Source organism: Pelodiscus sinensis, chromosome 2, assembly GCF_052426305.1.
Source record: "Pelodiscus sinensis isolate ZL-2025 chromosome 2, ASM5242630v1, whole genome shotgun sequence".
In the NCBI taxonomy this organism is placed as follows: domain Eukaryota; kingdom Metazoa; phylum Chordata; order Testudines; family Trionychidae; genus Pelodiscus; species Pelodiscus sinensis.
The window spans coordinates 241,136,954-241,152,584 of record NC_143053.1 but is presented as its reverse complement, the minus strand read 5'-3'; the positions used below and the strand labels follow the sequence as shown (position 1 = coordinate 241,152,584).

The following is a 15,631-nucleotide window of genomic DNA, read 5'->3' as shown; positions in this document are numbered from 1 at the left end:
AAATGAACATTCCTGCTTTTTGAAAATATAGACTCTTGCTTGCCAAACATCTTTTTCATACATCAATACAATATATAAATTGGTTTCGGCTCCAAAAAATCAAAATAAATTTTTATTTTCATTGCTGTTTGTGAGGTAGAAAACCATCTTAAATAGACACACAAGTGCCTGGAGAAAGGGTAGATTTCTAAAATGTGACTGTACCAACAGTCTGATTTTGAACACAGAAATCAGATTTAAAAATATGTCAAAAATGTAACGAACAGGAAAGTTGTTATATAAATGCAATTATTCTAAGATCTCTGAAACTAATTTCACTATACATATAATTCCTAGGGGTTTGGTTGCTTTTTTGTTTTTTTTTAAAGCCCAGCCACTAAAGGCATTGCAACTTTTATTAGGCAAATAGTTAAATCTTCTAGGTAAATGCCCTGTCACAAGGTAAATCCTGAGAATTCTTGCAATGCATACAGTGTCCTCATGCTTCAGTCTCTTTTTTCATAAAAATCAGAATACTTTGCTTATTCCTATTAATGCACTAGCAAAGAGCAGAGCAATAATTTATATCTAGATTTTTTTTACTTACAGGTCTTCTAAGGAAAAAAATAGATAGCGCTCCAATTAAGGGCATGTCTCCAATCAATGGCTCTAGGATAACCCTCATAGTTCCATGAATCTGAAAAAAGGAAAAGGTAATTGATTCCTACCAATCTAGGTACTATATGTAGACTAAGTGCCCCAAGTGGTAAATATACACATAAAAGTACATTTTAAAAGTCTTTCATTATGGGTGAGTTTATACAAGTTCAGATGGTCTGATATTCCACTCAAATCTAACTAAGGTCCTTAACAGAGGTGAGTTTAGTGGTGCACGTCTTCTTGCAAGTCCTCTGAAAACAAAAGTATCCACCCTAAATAGTGATAAGTTACACTATCATACTTTTGATTTATGTGTAATTGATGCTAAATATCCTTGAATGCTACTTTACAGCACACAAATGATAAGTGTGGAAAATGTATTTGCTCATATGCCACAAACTGCTGCAACAGACATACATGGATAGCAGAGACACGAATAATATGAATCCTTATAAATATACCTTATGAACTAATTCATTCTTAAAAACTTATTTCTGCTGCACGCTGTTCTCAGCAGAACATACCATACATTTAACATTTACTTCCATATTTTCCAAATTAACTAGTAAGTTAAGAGTATGCTAATGTTCTTTAAGTTATTATGTAACAGGCATATGCTATGTAATTCAAAGCAAATAACAAAAGCAACATATTGAATTATATTTTGCATGTCAACTGGTTAATTGTATCATGACAAAGTAGAGATGTACGCAACTACTCAACTAGTTGAGTCACTATTCAAAAAGCCAGTTCCCCCAGTATCGTCTCCGTGGAGGGCAGGGAGGCAGAAGCCCAGCGGGGAAAATGGCACGAGTAGGTCCCAGACATAGCAGCTCTACTTTTTAAATGTAGTGAAAGCGTGGCATTTACTACATTTAGCAGAGCTGCAGCAACCCACCTTATTGACTAATCTAGTAGTCGATGGCAAGTCCATCAACTGATTAGCTTCTTAACTGCTATTTAACATCCCTATGACAGAGGTGAGAAAATTTGCAAAATTGTGGTTATGATTAAACAAAAGAAAACTGTACTTCACCTGTATACTTTTTACACCAGCTCTGCAGAAGTATCTCTTGATCTCCAAATCAATTTCACAATTACCAACAAAACTAAGGAAAAAACAGAAAAACTATAGTTTATACTGTATAAATATTTTACATTTCTAGACTCAATAACTGCAATGCATATTTAGTTGCTAAGTCCAATATTCTTTTCTCTATCGCACCAAACATTTCACATGAAACAGTTGTGCTTTTCAGAAACAATTATATTCTATATAAAATAACTATAATTTTAAAGCATTAAACATAAAATTCTACTCTGAAGATAGTGTGTAAAATCAGATGGAAAAGATGCACTCATCTTTAAACTACATATACAAGAGAAAGAAAGCAAAAAGTCACATTACTTCTGGAAAATAATGGAAGTATTTATTATGAAAACACACTTCTTTTTAGGGGCATGTGCTATATGACCAGTTTTCTCATTCATTGTACAGTGCTCTGAAGAAACAGTCAGACCTTGAGAAGTACCCTTGATTATTATAGGCAGAGCTAGTAGGGCTCTCTCATTAGTTATCTAACACTTAAAATTACATGATCCTGTTTACTTAAAATTTTGCCTAACTATTTGGGTTAAAATTTTGCATGTGGACTGTGATTCAGGCTCAATTGTTCAGGCAAACTTCAGCCAGAAGTATTCAGACATTTTCATAAATAAGGCAAGGGGGGGGAACTGTTTTGCACATGCTAACAATTTTTTTGTGACGTTTAAAAAACCTCTAGCTCAAGAAGATTCAGGAAAAAGACACAAAAATGATTAATGGAAAACACGCACTGTATAGCAATAGACTCAAAGTATTCAATCTGCTGCTTAATGAAGAGAAGGTTAATAATGGACTCTTCAATCTAGTGGAGAAATATGTAACAGGATTTAATGGGAGGAAGCTAAAGCTAGACAAATTCAGACTGAGAATAAGGTGCACATTTTTAATGGTGAGAGTAATTAACCATTTGGGCAATTTACCCAGGATCACTGTGAATTCTTCATCATTGACAAATTTTAAATCCAGATTGGATGATTGGGGAGCCTATACAGGAAGGATGGGCTCCACGTAAACCAGGGTGGAACCAGATTGCTGGCACTAAACATTAAAAAGGCCGTAGAGCAGTTTTTAAACTAAGAGATGGGGGAAAGCCGATTGGTGCGGAGATGCACGTAAATCGGAGGGAGACTTCTCTTAGAGGAGAATCCATTGATAGAGATTCCCTAAGCTGTAGTCAGAAAGAGAGGAGGGGAGAAGGCAAACCATGGGCCAGAGCAGACAAACAACTGCATATAACGGTATGCAATGCATCAGGGAAGGGCAGACAAATAACCAATGGCAAATTTCTAAAGTGCTTGTACACAAATGCTAGGAGTCTGACTAATAAGATGGGTGAACTAGAGTACCTCGTATTAAATGAGGAGATTGACATAATAGGCATCACTGAAACCTGGTGGAATGAGGAAAATCTGTGGGACACAATCATACCGGGATATAAAATATATCGAAAGGATAGAGCAGGCCAGGTGGGTGGCAGAGTGGCACAGTATGTGAAAGATAATGTAGAATCAAATGAAATAAAAATATTAAGTGAATCAACATGTTCAATAGAATCGCTATGGATAGGAATTCCATGCTCCAATAATAAGAAATTAGCCGTAGGAATATATTACCGACCACCTGACCAGGACAGCGATACTGACATTGAAATGCTGAGGGAGATTAGAGAGGCTACCAAAATAAAGAACTCTATAATAATGGGGGATTTTAATTACCCCCATGTTGACTGGATACATGTCACCTCAGGAAGAGAAGCGGAGATAAAATTTCTCAATGGCTTAAATGACTGCTTCTTGGAGCAGCAAGTGCAGGAACCCACAAGGAGAGAGGCAATTCTCGATTTAGTCCTGAGTGGAGTGCAGGATCAGGTCCAGGATATAACCGTTACCAGACCGCTTGGAAACAGTGACCATAATATAATAACATTCAACATTCCTGTGGTGGGAAGAACACCTCAGCAGTCCAGCACCCTGGCATTTAATTTCAAAAGGGGAATTACACAAAAATCAGGAGGTTAGTTAAATAGAAATTAAAAGGCACAGTGACTAGAGTCAAATCCCTGAAAGCTGCATGGAAATTTTTTAAGACACCATAATAGAGGCCCAACTTAAAGATATACCCCTGTGGCGGGGTAGCCCCGCCCCTCCTGAGAGCCGCCGGCACGCCGCGGAGAGGGGGGGAGGACTCAACCCCCGGGACGGCACAGCCCGCCGCCTGCGGCTCCAGCGCAGGGAAGCCGGCGCCCCGGCCGGGGAACGAGCCGGGGCGGGCGGAGGCGAGGGAAGCCGCCGCGGCACAGACTGCCGCGCACGGGGCAGGAACGGGGGAACCGGCACCCCGGCCGGGTGACGAGCCGGGGCCGGAAGTTAGCGCCAGAGGGGGACGAGGGCGGGGTGACGTCAGGGGGACGTCACACGACGCTCGACCCTGGGAGGGGCCGCAGGCAGACGAAGGCACTGACGTCATCTGCCTGCGACCGGCGGCCCATTCAAAAGCGGCCGGGAGCCAGGCAAAGGGGGAGGACGCCGAGGAGACGTTTCACCTGCAAGGTCCAGCGAGTGTAAGCTGGTGTTGGAGGCCCTGGGTGGGGGCCGAGGGAACACCGAGGTGAACCGATTGGTTCCAGGGGGAAGAAGTGGCCCAGGGCAGGGACGCGGACCCTGAGAGCAGGGGAGTTTAGGGGTCTCGACCCCCCCTGTTAGGTGGGGAGTCTTTCCCTTACCTTAGGGCCCTGGGCTGGGGTCCGGAGCGAGGGCGGGCCCGGACCCCCTTCCCCCAACCGCCGCGGGGCGCGCACCGAGTAAGTTGCGTGGAGTGGTAAACAACGCTTTGGTGACTGAGGGGGCAGACATAAGCCCTCCCGAGGGGTCAATCCCCTACAACCCCAAATTTAAAAAAACATAGCAAGAGACCTAAAAAAGAGTCACCGTGGCTTAACCACCATGTAAAAGAAGCAGTGAGGGACAAAAAGGTATCTTTTAAGAAGCGGAAGTCCAATCCTAGTGAGATAAATAGAAAAGAACATAAACACTGTCAAATCAAGTGTAAAAATGTAATAAGAAAAGCAAAAAAAGATTTTGAGGAACAGCTAGCCAAAAACTCAAAAAAAAATAACAAAATGTTTTTTAAGTACATTAGAAGCAGGAAGCCTGCTAAAAAACCTGTGGGTCCCCTAGATGATCGAGCTATAAAAGGAGCAATCAAGGACGATAAAGCCATTGCGGAGAAACTAAATGATTTCTTCGCTTCGGTCTTCACGGCTGAGGACGTTGGGGAGATTCCCGAATCTGCACCGTCCTTTGTGGGTGATGAATCTGAGGAACTGTCCCGGATTAAAGTGTCATTAGAGGAGGTTTTAGAACAAATAGAAAAACTTAATGTTAAATCTCCAGGACCGGATGGCATTCATCCAAGGGTTCTAAAAGAACTAAAATGGGAAATTGCTGAGCTATTATCTGTGGTTTGTAACCTATCCTTTAAATCGGCTTCCGTACCTAATGACTGGAAGGTAGCCAACGTGACACCAATATTTTAAAAGGGCTCTAGAGGCAATCCTGGCAATTACAGACTGGTAAGTCTAACTTCAGTACAGGGCAAATTAGTCGAAACAATAGTAAAGAATAAAATTGTGAAGCATGTAGAAAAACATAATTTATTGGACAAAAGTCAACATGGTTTCTGTAAAGGGAAATCCTGTCTTACTAATCTGTTAGAGTTCTTTGAAGGGGTTAACAAACATGCGGACAAGGGGGATCCAGTAGATATAGTATACTTGGATTTTCAGAAAGCCTTTGACAAGGTCCCTCACCAAAGGCTCTTGTGTAAATTACATGGCCATGGGATAAGAGGGAAGGTCCTTTCTTGGACTGAGAACTGGTTAAAAGACAGGAAACAAAGGGTAGGAATAAATGGTAAATTTTCAGATTGGAGAGGGGTAACTAGTGGTGTACCCCAAGGGTCAGTCCTGGGACCAATCCTTTTCAACTTATTCATAAATGATCTGGAGAAAGGGGTAAGCAGTGACGTAGTAAAGTTTGCAGATGATACAAAACTGTTTAGGATAGTCAAGACAGAAGCAGACTGTGAGGGACTCCAAGAAGATCTCATCAAACTGAGTGATTGGGCAACAAAATGGCAAATGAAATTTAATGTGGATAAGTGTAAGCAATGCACATTGGGAAAAATAACCCCAACTATACATACAGTATGATGGGGGCTAATTTGGCTAAGACAAATCAGGAAAGAGATCTTGGAGTTATCGTGGACAGTTCTCTGAAAACTTCCACACTGTGTGCAGCGGCGGTCAAAAAGGCAAATAGGATGCTAGGAATTATTAAGAAAGGGATAGAAAATAAGACCCAGAATATCTTACTGCCCCTGTATAAAACTATGGTACGCCCACATCTTGAATACTGTGTATAGATGTGGTCTCCTCACCTCAAAAAAGATATTTTGGCCTTGGAAAGGGTTCAGAAAAGGGCAACTAAAATGATTAGGGGTTTGGAACGGGTCCCATATGAGGAGAGGTTAAAGCGACTGGGACTTTTCAGTTTAGAAAAGAGGAGACTGAGGGGGAATATGATAGAGGTCTATAAAAACTTGAGTGGTGTGGAGAGGGCTAATAAAGTTATTTATTAGTTCCCTAAATAGAAGAACTAGAGGACACCAAATGAAATTAATGGGTAGCAGGTTTAAAACTAATAAAAGAAAGTTCTTCTTCACACAGCGTGTAGTCAACCTGTGGAACTCCTTGCCAGAGGAGGCTGTGAAGGCTAGGACTATAATAGAGTTTAAAGAGAAGCTAGATGATTTCATGGAGGTTAGGTCCATAAAAGGCTATTAACCAGGGGATAAAATGGTGTCCTTGGCCTCTGTTTGTCAGAGGCTGGAGAGGGATGGAAGGAGACAAATCGCTTGATCATTGTCTTCGGTCCACCCTCTCTGGGGCACCTGCTGCTGGCCACTGTCGGTAGACAGGATACTGGGCTAGATGGACCTTTGGTCTGACCCAGTACGGCCGTTCTTATGTTCTTATGTTCTTCTAAGAGATATGCTAAGTTTGGGGGAAGCTGTAAAGCGTGTGCTATACTGAAGGTCAGACTAGACAATCACAATGATTTCTGTGACCTTAAAATTTATGACTCCCTCATGTTACGCATTAAGGACTTGAATACCCTGGAAGGTATATCTTTCAATCCAGATATACCAAAGATGAATGCTTTTTGATAAAAAAAATCAGTTCACACATGCCCCATAGAGACATCACTCATTTAGTAGCTAAAGCCCCTGATAATTCCATCCCCACTATGTTCACTGCAGCCCAGGCCTGAGCAGGACTTTCCCTGCAATTACAGTAGTTGTGAGCCATGATGGATTGCCTCTCCTGTCCTCTCAATGACTTCTATAAGGCCCAGGCACCATGGAGGACAAAGCTAACTGTTGCAAATAAAGATGGGCCAAGAGCTGGATCTTCAGCAGGGGAGGAGAGGGTAGATTGGGACAAGGAACAGGTGTGAAAGAAGGGGAGAACTGAGCCTACAACTGCAAGCCAAGGAAGGAGGAAACACATGGCTGGCTAAAGAGACTAGATAAGAAGCCAGGAAAGGAAAAGGAAAGCACAGGTAGGAGGGACTGGGATTCAGTGCAAGGCTGTAACTGAATGGGCAAAAAAGAATGGAACAAGGATGCGGCAGGAGGGGGGATGCCGAGACTGGACAAAGAGCTCAGGAAGAGAGGGATGTAAAGGGGGGAGAAAGGCAGACTGGATGTAGACCTAGGGGAAAGAGTATGGACTTGTAACCAGTTGGACACGACCCCCCTCCCTCCTCCTAACTGGGTGTCTAGCTGACCAGACATACTCCTCTGCTTTTCCCTTCTTCCCTGACCTTGGCTTTCTTAGTTATATTTTGTTAACATACCAAAGGCATGATAAAAAGCTTATCTATAGTTTCTTGTACCCAAGGCCATGAGGCTCCATTTTGCTTAGAAACCATATTCCTTATGAATATGTATGTAACCTGTGCAATGTGTGAGAGGTGTGAATGAGAAATACCCAACCAAAAAGGCAGCTTAGGATCCGTGACCTTTTAAACCCTTCGAGCAGATAAATTAACTGAGAAGCAGCCAGAAATCCCTCTTCTCCCCCTTCTCCCCCGGACAAAATGTAACATCACAGCAGAAACCTGGGACTAGCCTGGAGGAAATAAAACCTCCTACAGATCCGAAGGTATCTCCCAAGGAACATCATGGTTGAGTCTCCAGGAAGCTCACTCCTGCCCAGCACTCCAGCCACTAGCAAAATCAAAAGGAATCTACACCACACTTGCAGCCTGCCTCCCAACTGTCAGCATGAATGTGATGTATGTATGAGAGTATCACTTTACTCTTACTGTGTCAATAACCCCAAAAGCAATACTGCTCCAGCCCACCTTTTGTCCATGTTTGTTCCTCAGAAGGCCTGAGTCAGGGCCGGCCTTAGGCCGACTCACCCGATTCCCCCGAATGGGGCCCCGCGTCCTGAACCCAGAAGTGTGCTGGGCGCCATGGGAGGCGCGTTAATATTCAGAGCCGGGGCCCTGCTCCAGCAATATGTGGAGCTGGGTCTCTCCCCCTGCTCTGCCTGGAGCGAGCCCCAGACCCTCCCCACCGGTCCTCCCTGCACGTCCTCTCACCCTGCCCCCAGAGCGTCCCCGGTGGCCCCGGACCATCCCTGCTGTGCATGGCTCTCAGTGCGGCTCCCCCTCGCTGGTGTGCGCTGCTGCTGCCATGCACGGCGTTTGCAGGTGAGCAGGGAGGACACCCGAGCGTGACGTGACGTCACGGCCCGGGACTTTAAAACTCCTTGGAGGCATGTTGCGTTGCGTGGCCTAGCTCCGGGTTCGGAGTTCGGGGCCCGAGCGCAGACTCCAGCCCCACAAAGTGGAAGGCAGAAGGTAGGGGCGGGGGAAAACTATGGGGAAAGGGCTTGTGCAGAGGGGGGAGGAGGGAGAGAAAGGGGCTTGTGTGGAGGGGGAGGTGGAAGAAAGAGGAAGGCACCAAGAGACAGGGTGGAGGAGAGACAAATGCCAGGGGGCCAAGTGCAGACAATGAGGAAAAGGGCAGGAGAGGAGGTGTCAGCGGGAGGGGGGACAGGGTGATGCTGGGAAAGGAGAGGAGAGGGGAAGGGCACTGAGGGCTAGAGGGGGGAAGGAGGGTGCTGGGAGAAAGCGTGAAAGAAGGGGTGGGCACGAGAAAGGTGGGCATGGAGAAAGCCATGTGTGAGGGCACAGAGGGGCAGGAGGGGAATGGGACAGAGAATGGTGAGGGGGTGAACATCAGGGAAAAAGAGGGCAAAGGGGGCAGGGGCAGTAAGGGAAGGGGGAGGCACCAGGAGGGTGCAGGGCTAAGGGAAGGTGCAGGTGCGAGGGGATTTTGGGGTGAAGAGGAAGGGCAGACACCTGCAGGGGAGGGACCAGCACCAGAGGAGAGAGGCAGGGCAGGTGTGTAGAGGGAGATGTTGGAAGAGGGGATGAGGAGGGGTAGCTCATATGATCAGAGTGGGGCTACTGGAGGAGTGGGCACAGGGGGGAGAGAAGGGCTGGCAGATGGGGGCAGGTCTCAGGAGGGCTGAGGGCAGTGAGAAGGGCAGGAGTCAGGACAGCATAGGAGGGTGAGGAGTTGGGGGGCAGCAGGCACCAGAGGAGCTGATGGAGCAAGGGGAGAAGACATGGCAGCAGAGAGAAAAGGTAAAGGTTTATAAAATATTTATTAATAACTTGGGTGCCACAATGGCACATCCAAACAAGCCACATGAACCTGTTAGAAAAGAGCGTAGCTCTTGCGCAAGACACCCTCTCTTACCACGCCATACTGTAAATTTCCTTGCGCAAGAGCAGGCGGGAAGTGTGGCTGCTTTGTGGGTTCTTGCACAAGAACGGCTGTACTTGCGCAAGAAGACGTGAGTGTAGACGTGAGTGTTCCCTTAGAGGGAACACTTCCCGCAGTCTCTCTGCCCCCGAGTTAATGTCACAAACATCGGGTTAATGCAATTGCAGGATAGTTGCATGAGGGGGGTTTGGTGGGGGCCAAACTAATCCCTGTTGGTAGGAGGATGGTGGGAAAAGTCCTTCGAGAGGGGTGACATGACACCTTTTACTTCTGGTCATGTGTCCATCTTGCCCAGAGCGTTTTATCTCCAGAGGCCTGGTAAACGGGGGAATTAGGGTGTGGCTAATGGGGGTCGGGGCGTGGTTAATGGGGCACCACCAAAAATTATACACGGGAGGTGTGAGTTTAGTGCAGGGTTTTCCTGTGCCACGGGTGCGTGTGTGTGTTGGCGGGGGATTTTTTTGTGCCTTTTTTTTTTCCTCAACCAAAATTGCTGTGGGACCCTGTCGAAATTGTTCGAATTGGGCCCCGCACTTCCTAAAGCTGGCCCTGGCGTGAGGAAGTGCAACAGACTGGCTGGACAAGGAGACTGGAACGAGACTGGGGCTGGTTAGATGAGAAAAGGACTGGAGCAAGGAGCTAGGGGTAGGGAAGTGACAGGAATGGATATGGGACAGGTTGGAGGGAGTTGAGGCAGAAGGGGGTTACACGTGGGAGGGAATGAGAAGAAGTTGTGCCCACTTGGATTCCATTCCTGTGTCTCGCCTTTCCTCTTACATCAGCATATAACTGAAACCCACTGGCAAAGGTTATGTGATGCATCTAAAAGTTCCAATATTGATGATGAGCTATTTGGGTATCAATATGCTGCCACAAATATAGATGTATTTTTAGTTTGCTTTTTTAAAAATCTAGGAAGACAGAGACACAAAAGTACTGGAAAAGAATATTAGGCTGGAAATTCAAACAATCAAAAGTTAGAAAATGCCAGATTTAAGACTGTGCAACCTGAATTTGGCCACCTCATGCATATGCATTACAATATAGTTTTTAATTACACGATCACTTACTATTTTTCCAGAGAACTACTGCCTCATTCACGCAAAGAATGGACTGTGCTCACTTCATGGTTAGTTGTTCATGGAACAATGAACTGAAAACAAAATACTGAAGGCCTTATTTACTATACACTATTAAACCCCTTTTTAAAAGACAGAATTATTGATTTCCTCATGAGCTTTCTGATGGTTCTCTTCATTATTGTATTGGAGTGTTGCACACAGTAGTGAATTTATTTTCACTACACCTCTTTGGTACTACTAACAGTATTATGCAGATGGGAAGCTGAGGCACAGAGATGGTAAGGTCAAAAGTATCCATTAATTTTGGATGCTCAATATGAGTCATTTAGGTCTTGATTTTTCAGAGTTAGCCGCAGCAGTTACTACAAGGGGACACAAAGCCAGGTAAGCATCCTCCTTCATGTCCAGACCCCCACACCCTAATCTCCTTCACTCAAATCTCCTCCTACCAAGACCCCGCACTCCCAGCTTTCTCTGACATTCTCCCTCCTAGCCAGGCACCCTATCCTCATCCTGCTCCTGCATGCTCCCCGCTCCCCCGCCTGGCCAGACACCTACCCCCACCCTGCTCCTGCATCCACCGTTGCTCCTGCACCCTCTCTCCTGGCCACACACTGCACCCTCCCTTGCTGCTGCTCCCTCCACCTAGCCAGACACCCTACTCCCAGCCTGCTTCTGCACTCCACTACCCTACCAGATCCTGCACACCATCCTTATCCTACTTGCTGGAATCCCTGTCTCACATAGAAAATCCCTCATTTTTGTCCCTACCCCAGAGCCTACACAAGTCCATAAAATCCACCAACTCTGGAACCCCAGAAAAGTGCATTTGGCGGCCTATGGGAAAACTTGAAGCTAAGTCCTCCCAGTCCCTTCCCCTCATCCCATGAGGCTGGAGCACCAGACCAGTGAGGTGTCTCAGTATCTGTGACGGTTGGGGGTTTTTGGAGGAGTTTTTTTGCTTCTCACTTGTGTGGTTCCCAACTGTTTTTTTTCCGTGGGTCAGTGATTCCCGACCCAAAAAAGGTTCTCCACTGCTGCCATAAATAAAGAAAACATTGAAACCTTTTGTGTTGGACATAATCTTTTCATTTATTTAAAATAAGTTTGATAAACTAACATGAGAAAGTCAAAACAATCTTTTTCACAATTTAAATTAAACTGTTCTCCCTAGCTGCAGCTGCTTCAGAAAATATGGTCAACATACCCAGCCTGCCCCGACCCGTCCTCCTTCCCCCGGCACACAGATCCATGAATAAATTAAATCTTGTCACTTCTGAAAGGTTGCTGACCCTGACTTAGAAAATGGCATACACACTATAATTATAACGTTTGCAGACGATACAAAGCCCGAGGGGTTGCAAGTGCTTTGGAGAATAGGATAATAGTTCAAAATGATCTGGACAAACTGGATGAAATGTAATAAGGATAAATGCAAAGGAACAATCAGATGCACACATACAAAATGGGAAAGGACTACCTAGGAAGGAATACTGCAGAAAGTGATTGAGGGGTGAGGGGGGCGGTCATAGTGGATCACAACATAAATATTAGTCAAGAGTGTAACGCGGTCGCAAAAAAAGCAAATAGCATTCTGGGATGTAATTAGTAGGAGTGTTGTAATCAAAACATGAGAACTAACTGTTCTGTTCTACTCTGCGCTGATTAGGCCTCAATTGGAGCACTATGGCAAGTTCTAGGTGCCACATTTCAGGAATGATGTGGACAAACTGGAGAGAATCCAGAGAAGAGTATTATGATTCAAGGACTAGAAAACTTGATATATTAGGGAAGATAGAAAGAATTAGGTTTGTTTAGTCTGGAAAAGAGAAGACTAAGAGGAGCATAACTGCTTTCACCTGTTTAAAAGATTGTTACAAGGAGGAAAGAGAACAAATATTCTCCTTAACCTCTGACCATAGAACAAGAAGCAATGGGCTTAAATTGCAGAATGGGAGGTTTAGAATGGATTCCTCCTGTCAGGGTCATTAAGCACTGGAATAAACTGGTAGGCAGATTATGCAATCTCCGTCGCTGGACATTTTTAAGAGCAGATTAGACAAACATCTGTCAGGAATGGCTTAGATGGTGCATGAGTACAGGGGACTGGACTTGATTACCTCTCAAGGTTCTTTTTAGTTCTATGATTAAACATTGTATAGTTTGGACTTCCCTGGTCCAGCACCGTTAGGACCTGACCCGTTCTGGATAAGGGATTTTGCCAGACCAGGGAAGGTCATTTCTGGCCCCTCTGCCACCGCCCCTCCCCAGCTGTGGCCCAGCCTGCTGGCCTACCAGATGGCTCCCCACCTGTTGCCCAGCCCCATTGCTCTGCTGACCCCTCTGGGCAGCTGTCCGCCGGGGCTCTCGGTCCCGCCAAGCAGTCACACATCGCCACTCCGGGCCCCACTGGGCCACTGCCACCGCTGCAGCCCTCAGCCCCACCAGGCAGCCACAGGCCAGGTCTCACAGGTCCACTGGGCAGCCCCACTACCATGTGCTGGGTAGCCTCACCAGCAACTCGCTGCAGGAAGCCTGCTACCCTGTCAGCCTGCAGGGCTCCCTGCTGCTGGCCCTCCACCAGGACTCTCTGGTCCTGCAACATCCATGCCAGACCATGGAAGTTGCCGGACCAGAGGTTCCTGGTTTAGAGAGTTTCAATCTGTATCATAATATGTATGCTAAGAGAGCCCAAATTTAGGTTGCATGGGCAACTTTAATTCTAGCACTTCCTAATTTTTTCAGTGCATGACTTTGCAATCTTAACAATGTTTTTCAACATGGTTTTGTATGTAATATATTAGTTTATTTGTCTAAGAGTTTATCAAAACAAACTGAACATCAGAAGTAAACAGCAGCAAACTGGGGGAAAAAAAATCAGTCACAAGTTTTAATCATAGAATACAGTAGAGAAAAAATTGTCCTTTAATGCATTGCCTGTATACACACATGACAAAGTTATACTGTAGCATTGCCTACTCTTTGGAGTCTCATTTAGCAAGCACAGTTTATCCAGCTGAGATGATGATAGTCCTGAAACATTTAAGACTACTTTAATTTGCAGATCACTACACTGACAAAGAGACATGTCACAGTATAGTGGGAACACTTTAATCCATAGCCTTTTGATTTCATAGATATTCATCCACTTGGTAAGTTCAAAATAAAGTTACTGGGAGTAACAGATAATAGGAAAAAAGGGAATTAATAGACCATAAAGTGTACAGATTCTTTATCTGGCAAATCATAACAGTCATTAGTGAGTCACTAACAGAGTAACAGAAGGATTGCTGACCTAATGGATGAATATCTCCGTTAGATTTTTTTGAATCTTTTCCAGTACTTAAATGATTCTCAAAGAGTGCAAGCCTATCACATAAATTAAAAAGACAATGTTCTCTCTTCTCTTTCTTCTGTGCCACGAAGAAGCAGATTAAGAAAATATATCTACATTTACCTGAAAATTTCCTTTTTTCCACATTACGGCTTGTCTACTTGGGGATGTTAGCATGCAGCAAGAGTGCACTAATTTTCAGAGCACTAGCTAATCTGCACTCTCTTCCTACATAGATCATAATAACGGCCATTCTGGGCCAGACTAAAGGCTCGGGTAGCCCAGTATCCTGTCTTCAGACAGTGGCCAATTCTAGGTGCTTCAAAGGGAATGAACAGAACATGCAATCACCAAGTGATCCAACCCCTATCAGCTACACCCAACTGATAGACTAGGGCAGCAGTCCCTAAAGTTTTTACTTCATGCCACCATTATCTCATCAGTAGCCTGGCCCCACTCCTAGAGCCAGGGCCATGAGTGGAGATGTGGACAGGGATAAAGAGGGGCTAAGTCTAGGGCCACAGCTAGGGGAAGGGCTGGGAGCAGAGCCCTGTGCATGAGATCAGCAGGCAGGGAACTGGAATGACTTATAATTTTAGAAAAATGAAAGTTATTTTGGAACTTCATATTCATAAAGCAAACTTACAGTCTGCTTTAGGTCATGACTGAACACACATTTACATAAACAGATACAGGCAGTCCCCGACTTACGTGGATCCGACTTACGTCGGATCCCTAGATACGAACGGGGTGAGGCAACTCCCGCACATGCGCAGCAGCATTCCCGGGGCTCGCTCACCTGGGTCCTAGGATCCTCCTTCTCCTCGGGCCGGCTCCGATTGGGGTCCCGCAGAGCTGCCGGGCAGAGGAAAAGTGCCTCCCCACGCCCGCTGCCCCCCCCCAGCCCCCTGCCAGCAACAGGCTGCCCCCTCCCCTGAGCAACAGGCTGCCGAACAGACAAAAGCAGCCTCTCTGCCCCTCCTCCCCTCTATACATGCCGGGCTCCCGGAGCGCAGCAGCGTCCCGGGGCTCGCTCACCTGGGTCCTAGAATCCACCTCCTCCTCCTCTTCGGCAGGCTCCAACTGGCCTCTGCCTGCAGCAGCTGGCCACAGGGACAGGGATCCCGCAGAGCTGCCAGGCAGAGGAAAAGTGCCTCCCCACGCCCGCTGCCGCCCTCCCCCCCCCCCCGCGGCCTCGCATCCTGCACGCCTCCCTTCTCCCCCCCTGCCAGCAACAGGCTGCCCCCTCCCCTGAGCAACAGGCTGCCGAACAGCAGACAAAAGCAGCCTCTCCGCCCCTCCTCCCCCTATACATGCTGGGCTCCCTGGGCAAACAAAGACTCCACCAAAACAAACAAAGTGCTGGCCTCATTGTGTTAGCAAAAAAAGGACCCTCCTCCTAGAACCCTGGGTGGTGTGTGGAAATAAAGCTATTAGCTCAAAGCATGGTGCAGAGCTGTTTGGTATTTGATGAGTTACTCCTTTAGTCCTGAGTTTGTCACAGGGACAGAAATAGATGTGAAATCTTCTGAACAGGGGAACAGACAGCAAAACAAACATTAGAGGGGAGTTAACCTTTCCCTATGCTATCCAAAACTAAAAAAA

General features: G+C 45.9%; 1 protein-coding gene across 6 annotated transcripts in view; it reads right to left on the bottom strand.

The window, feature by feature from the left end:
* Positions 1 to 15,631, bottom strand: part of ESYT2 (extended synaptotagmin 2) — a 179,546-nt gene that overhangs the window by 99,203 nt on the left and 64,712 nt on the right. For all 6 annotated transcript variants that reach the window (XM_089776777.1, XM_075922735.2, XM_075922736.2 and 3 more), the window contains exons 5-6: positions 1,676 to 1,748; positions 587 to 676 (exon numbers count right to left, since the gene is read on the bottom strand). In XM_089776777.1, the coding sequence (XP_089632903.1) occupies positions 587 to 676; positions 1,676 to 1,748 (163 nt within the window). The remainder of the gene's footprint in view (positions 1 to 586; positions 677 to 1,675; positions 1,749 to 15,631) is intronic.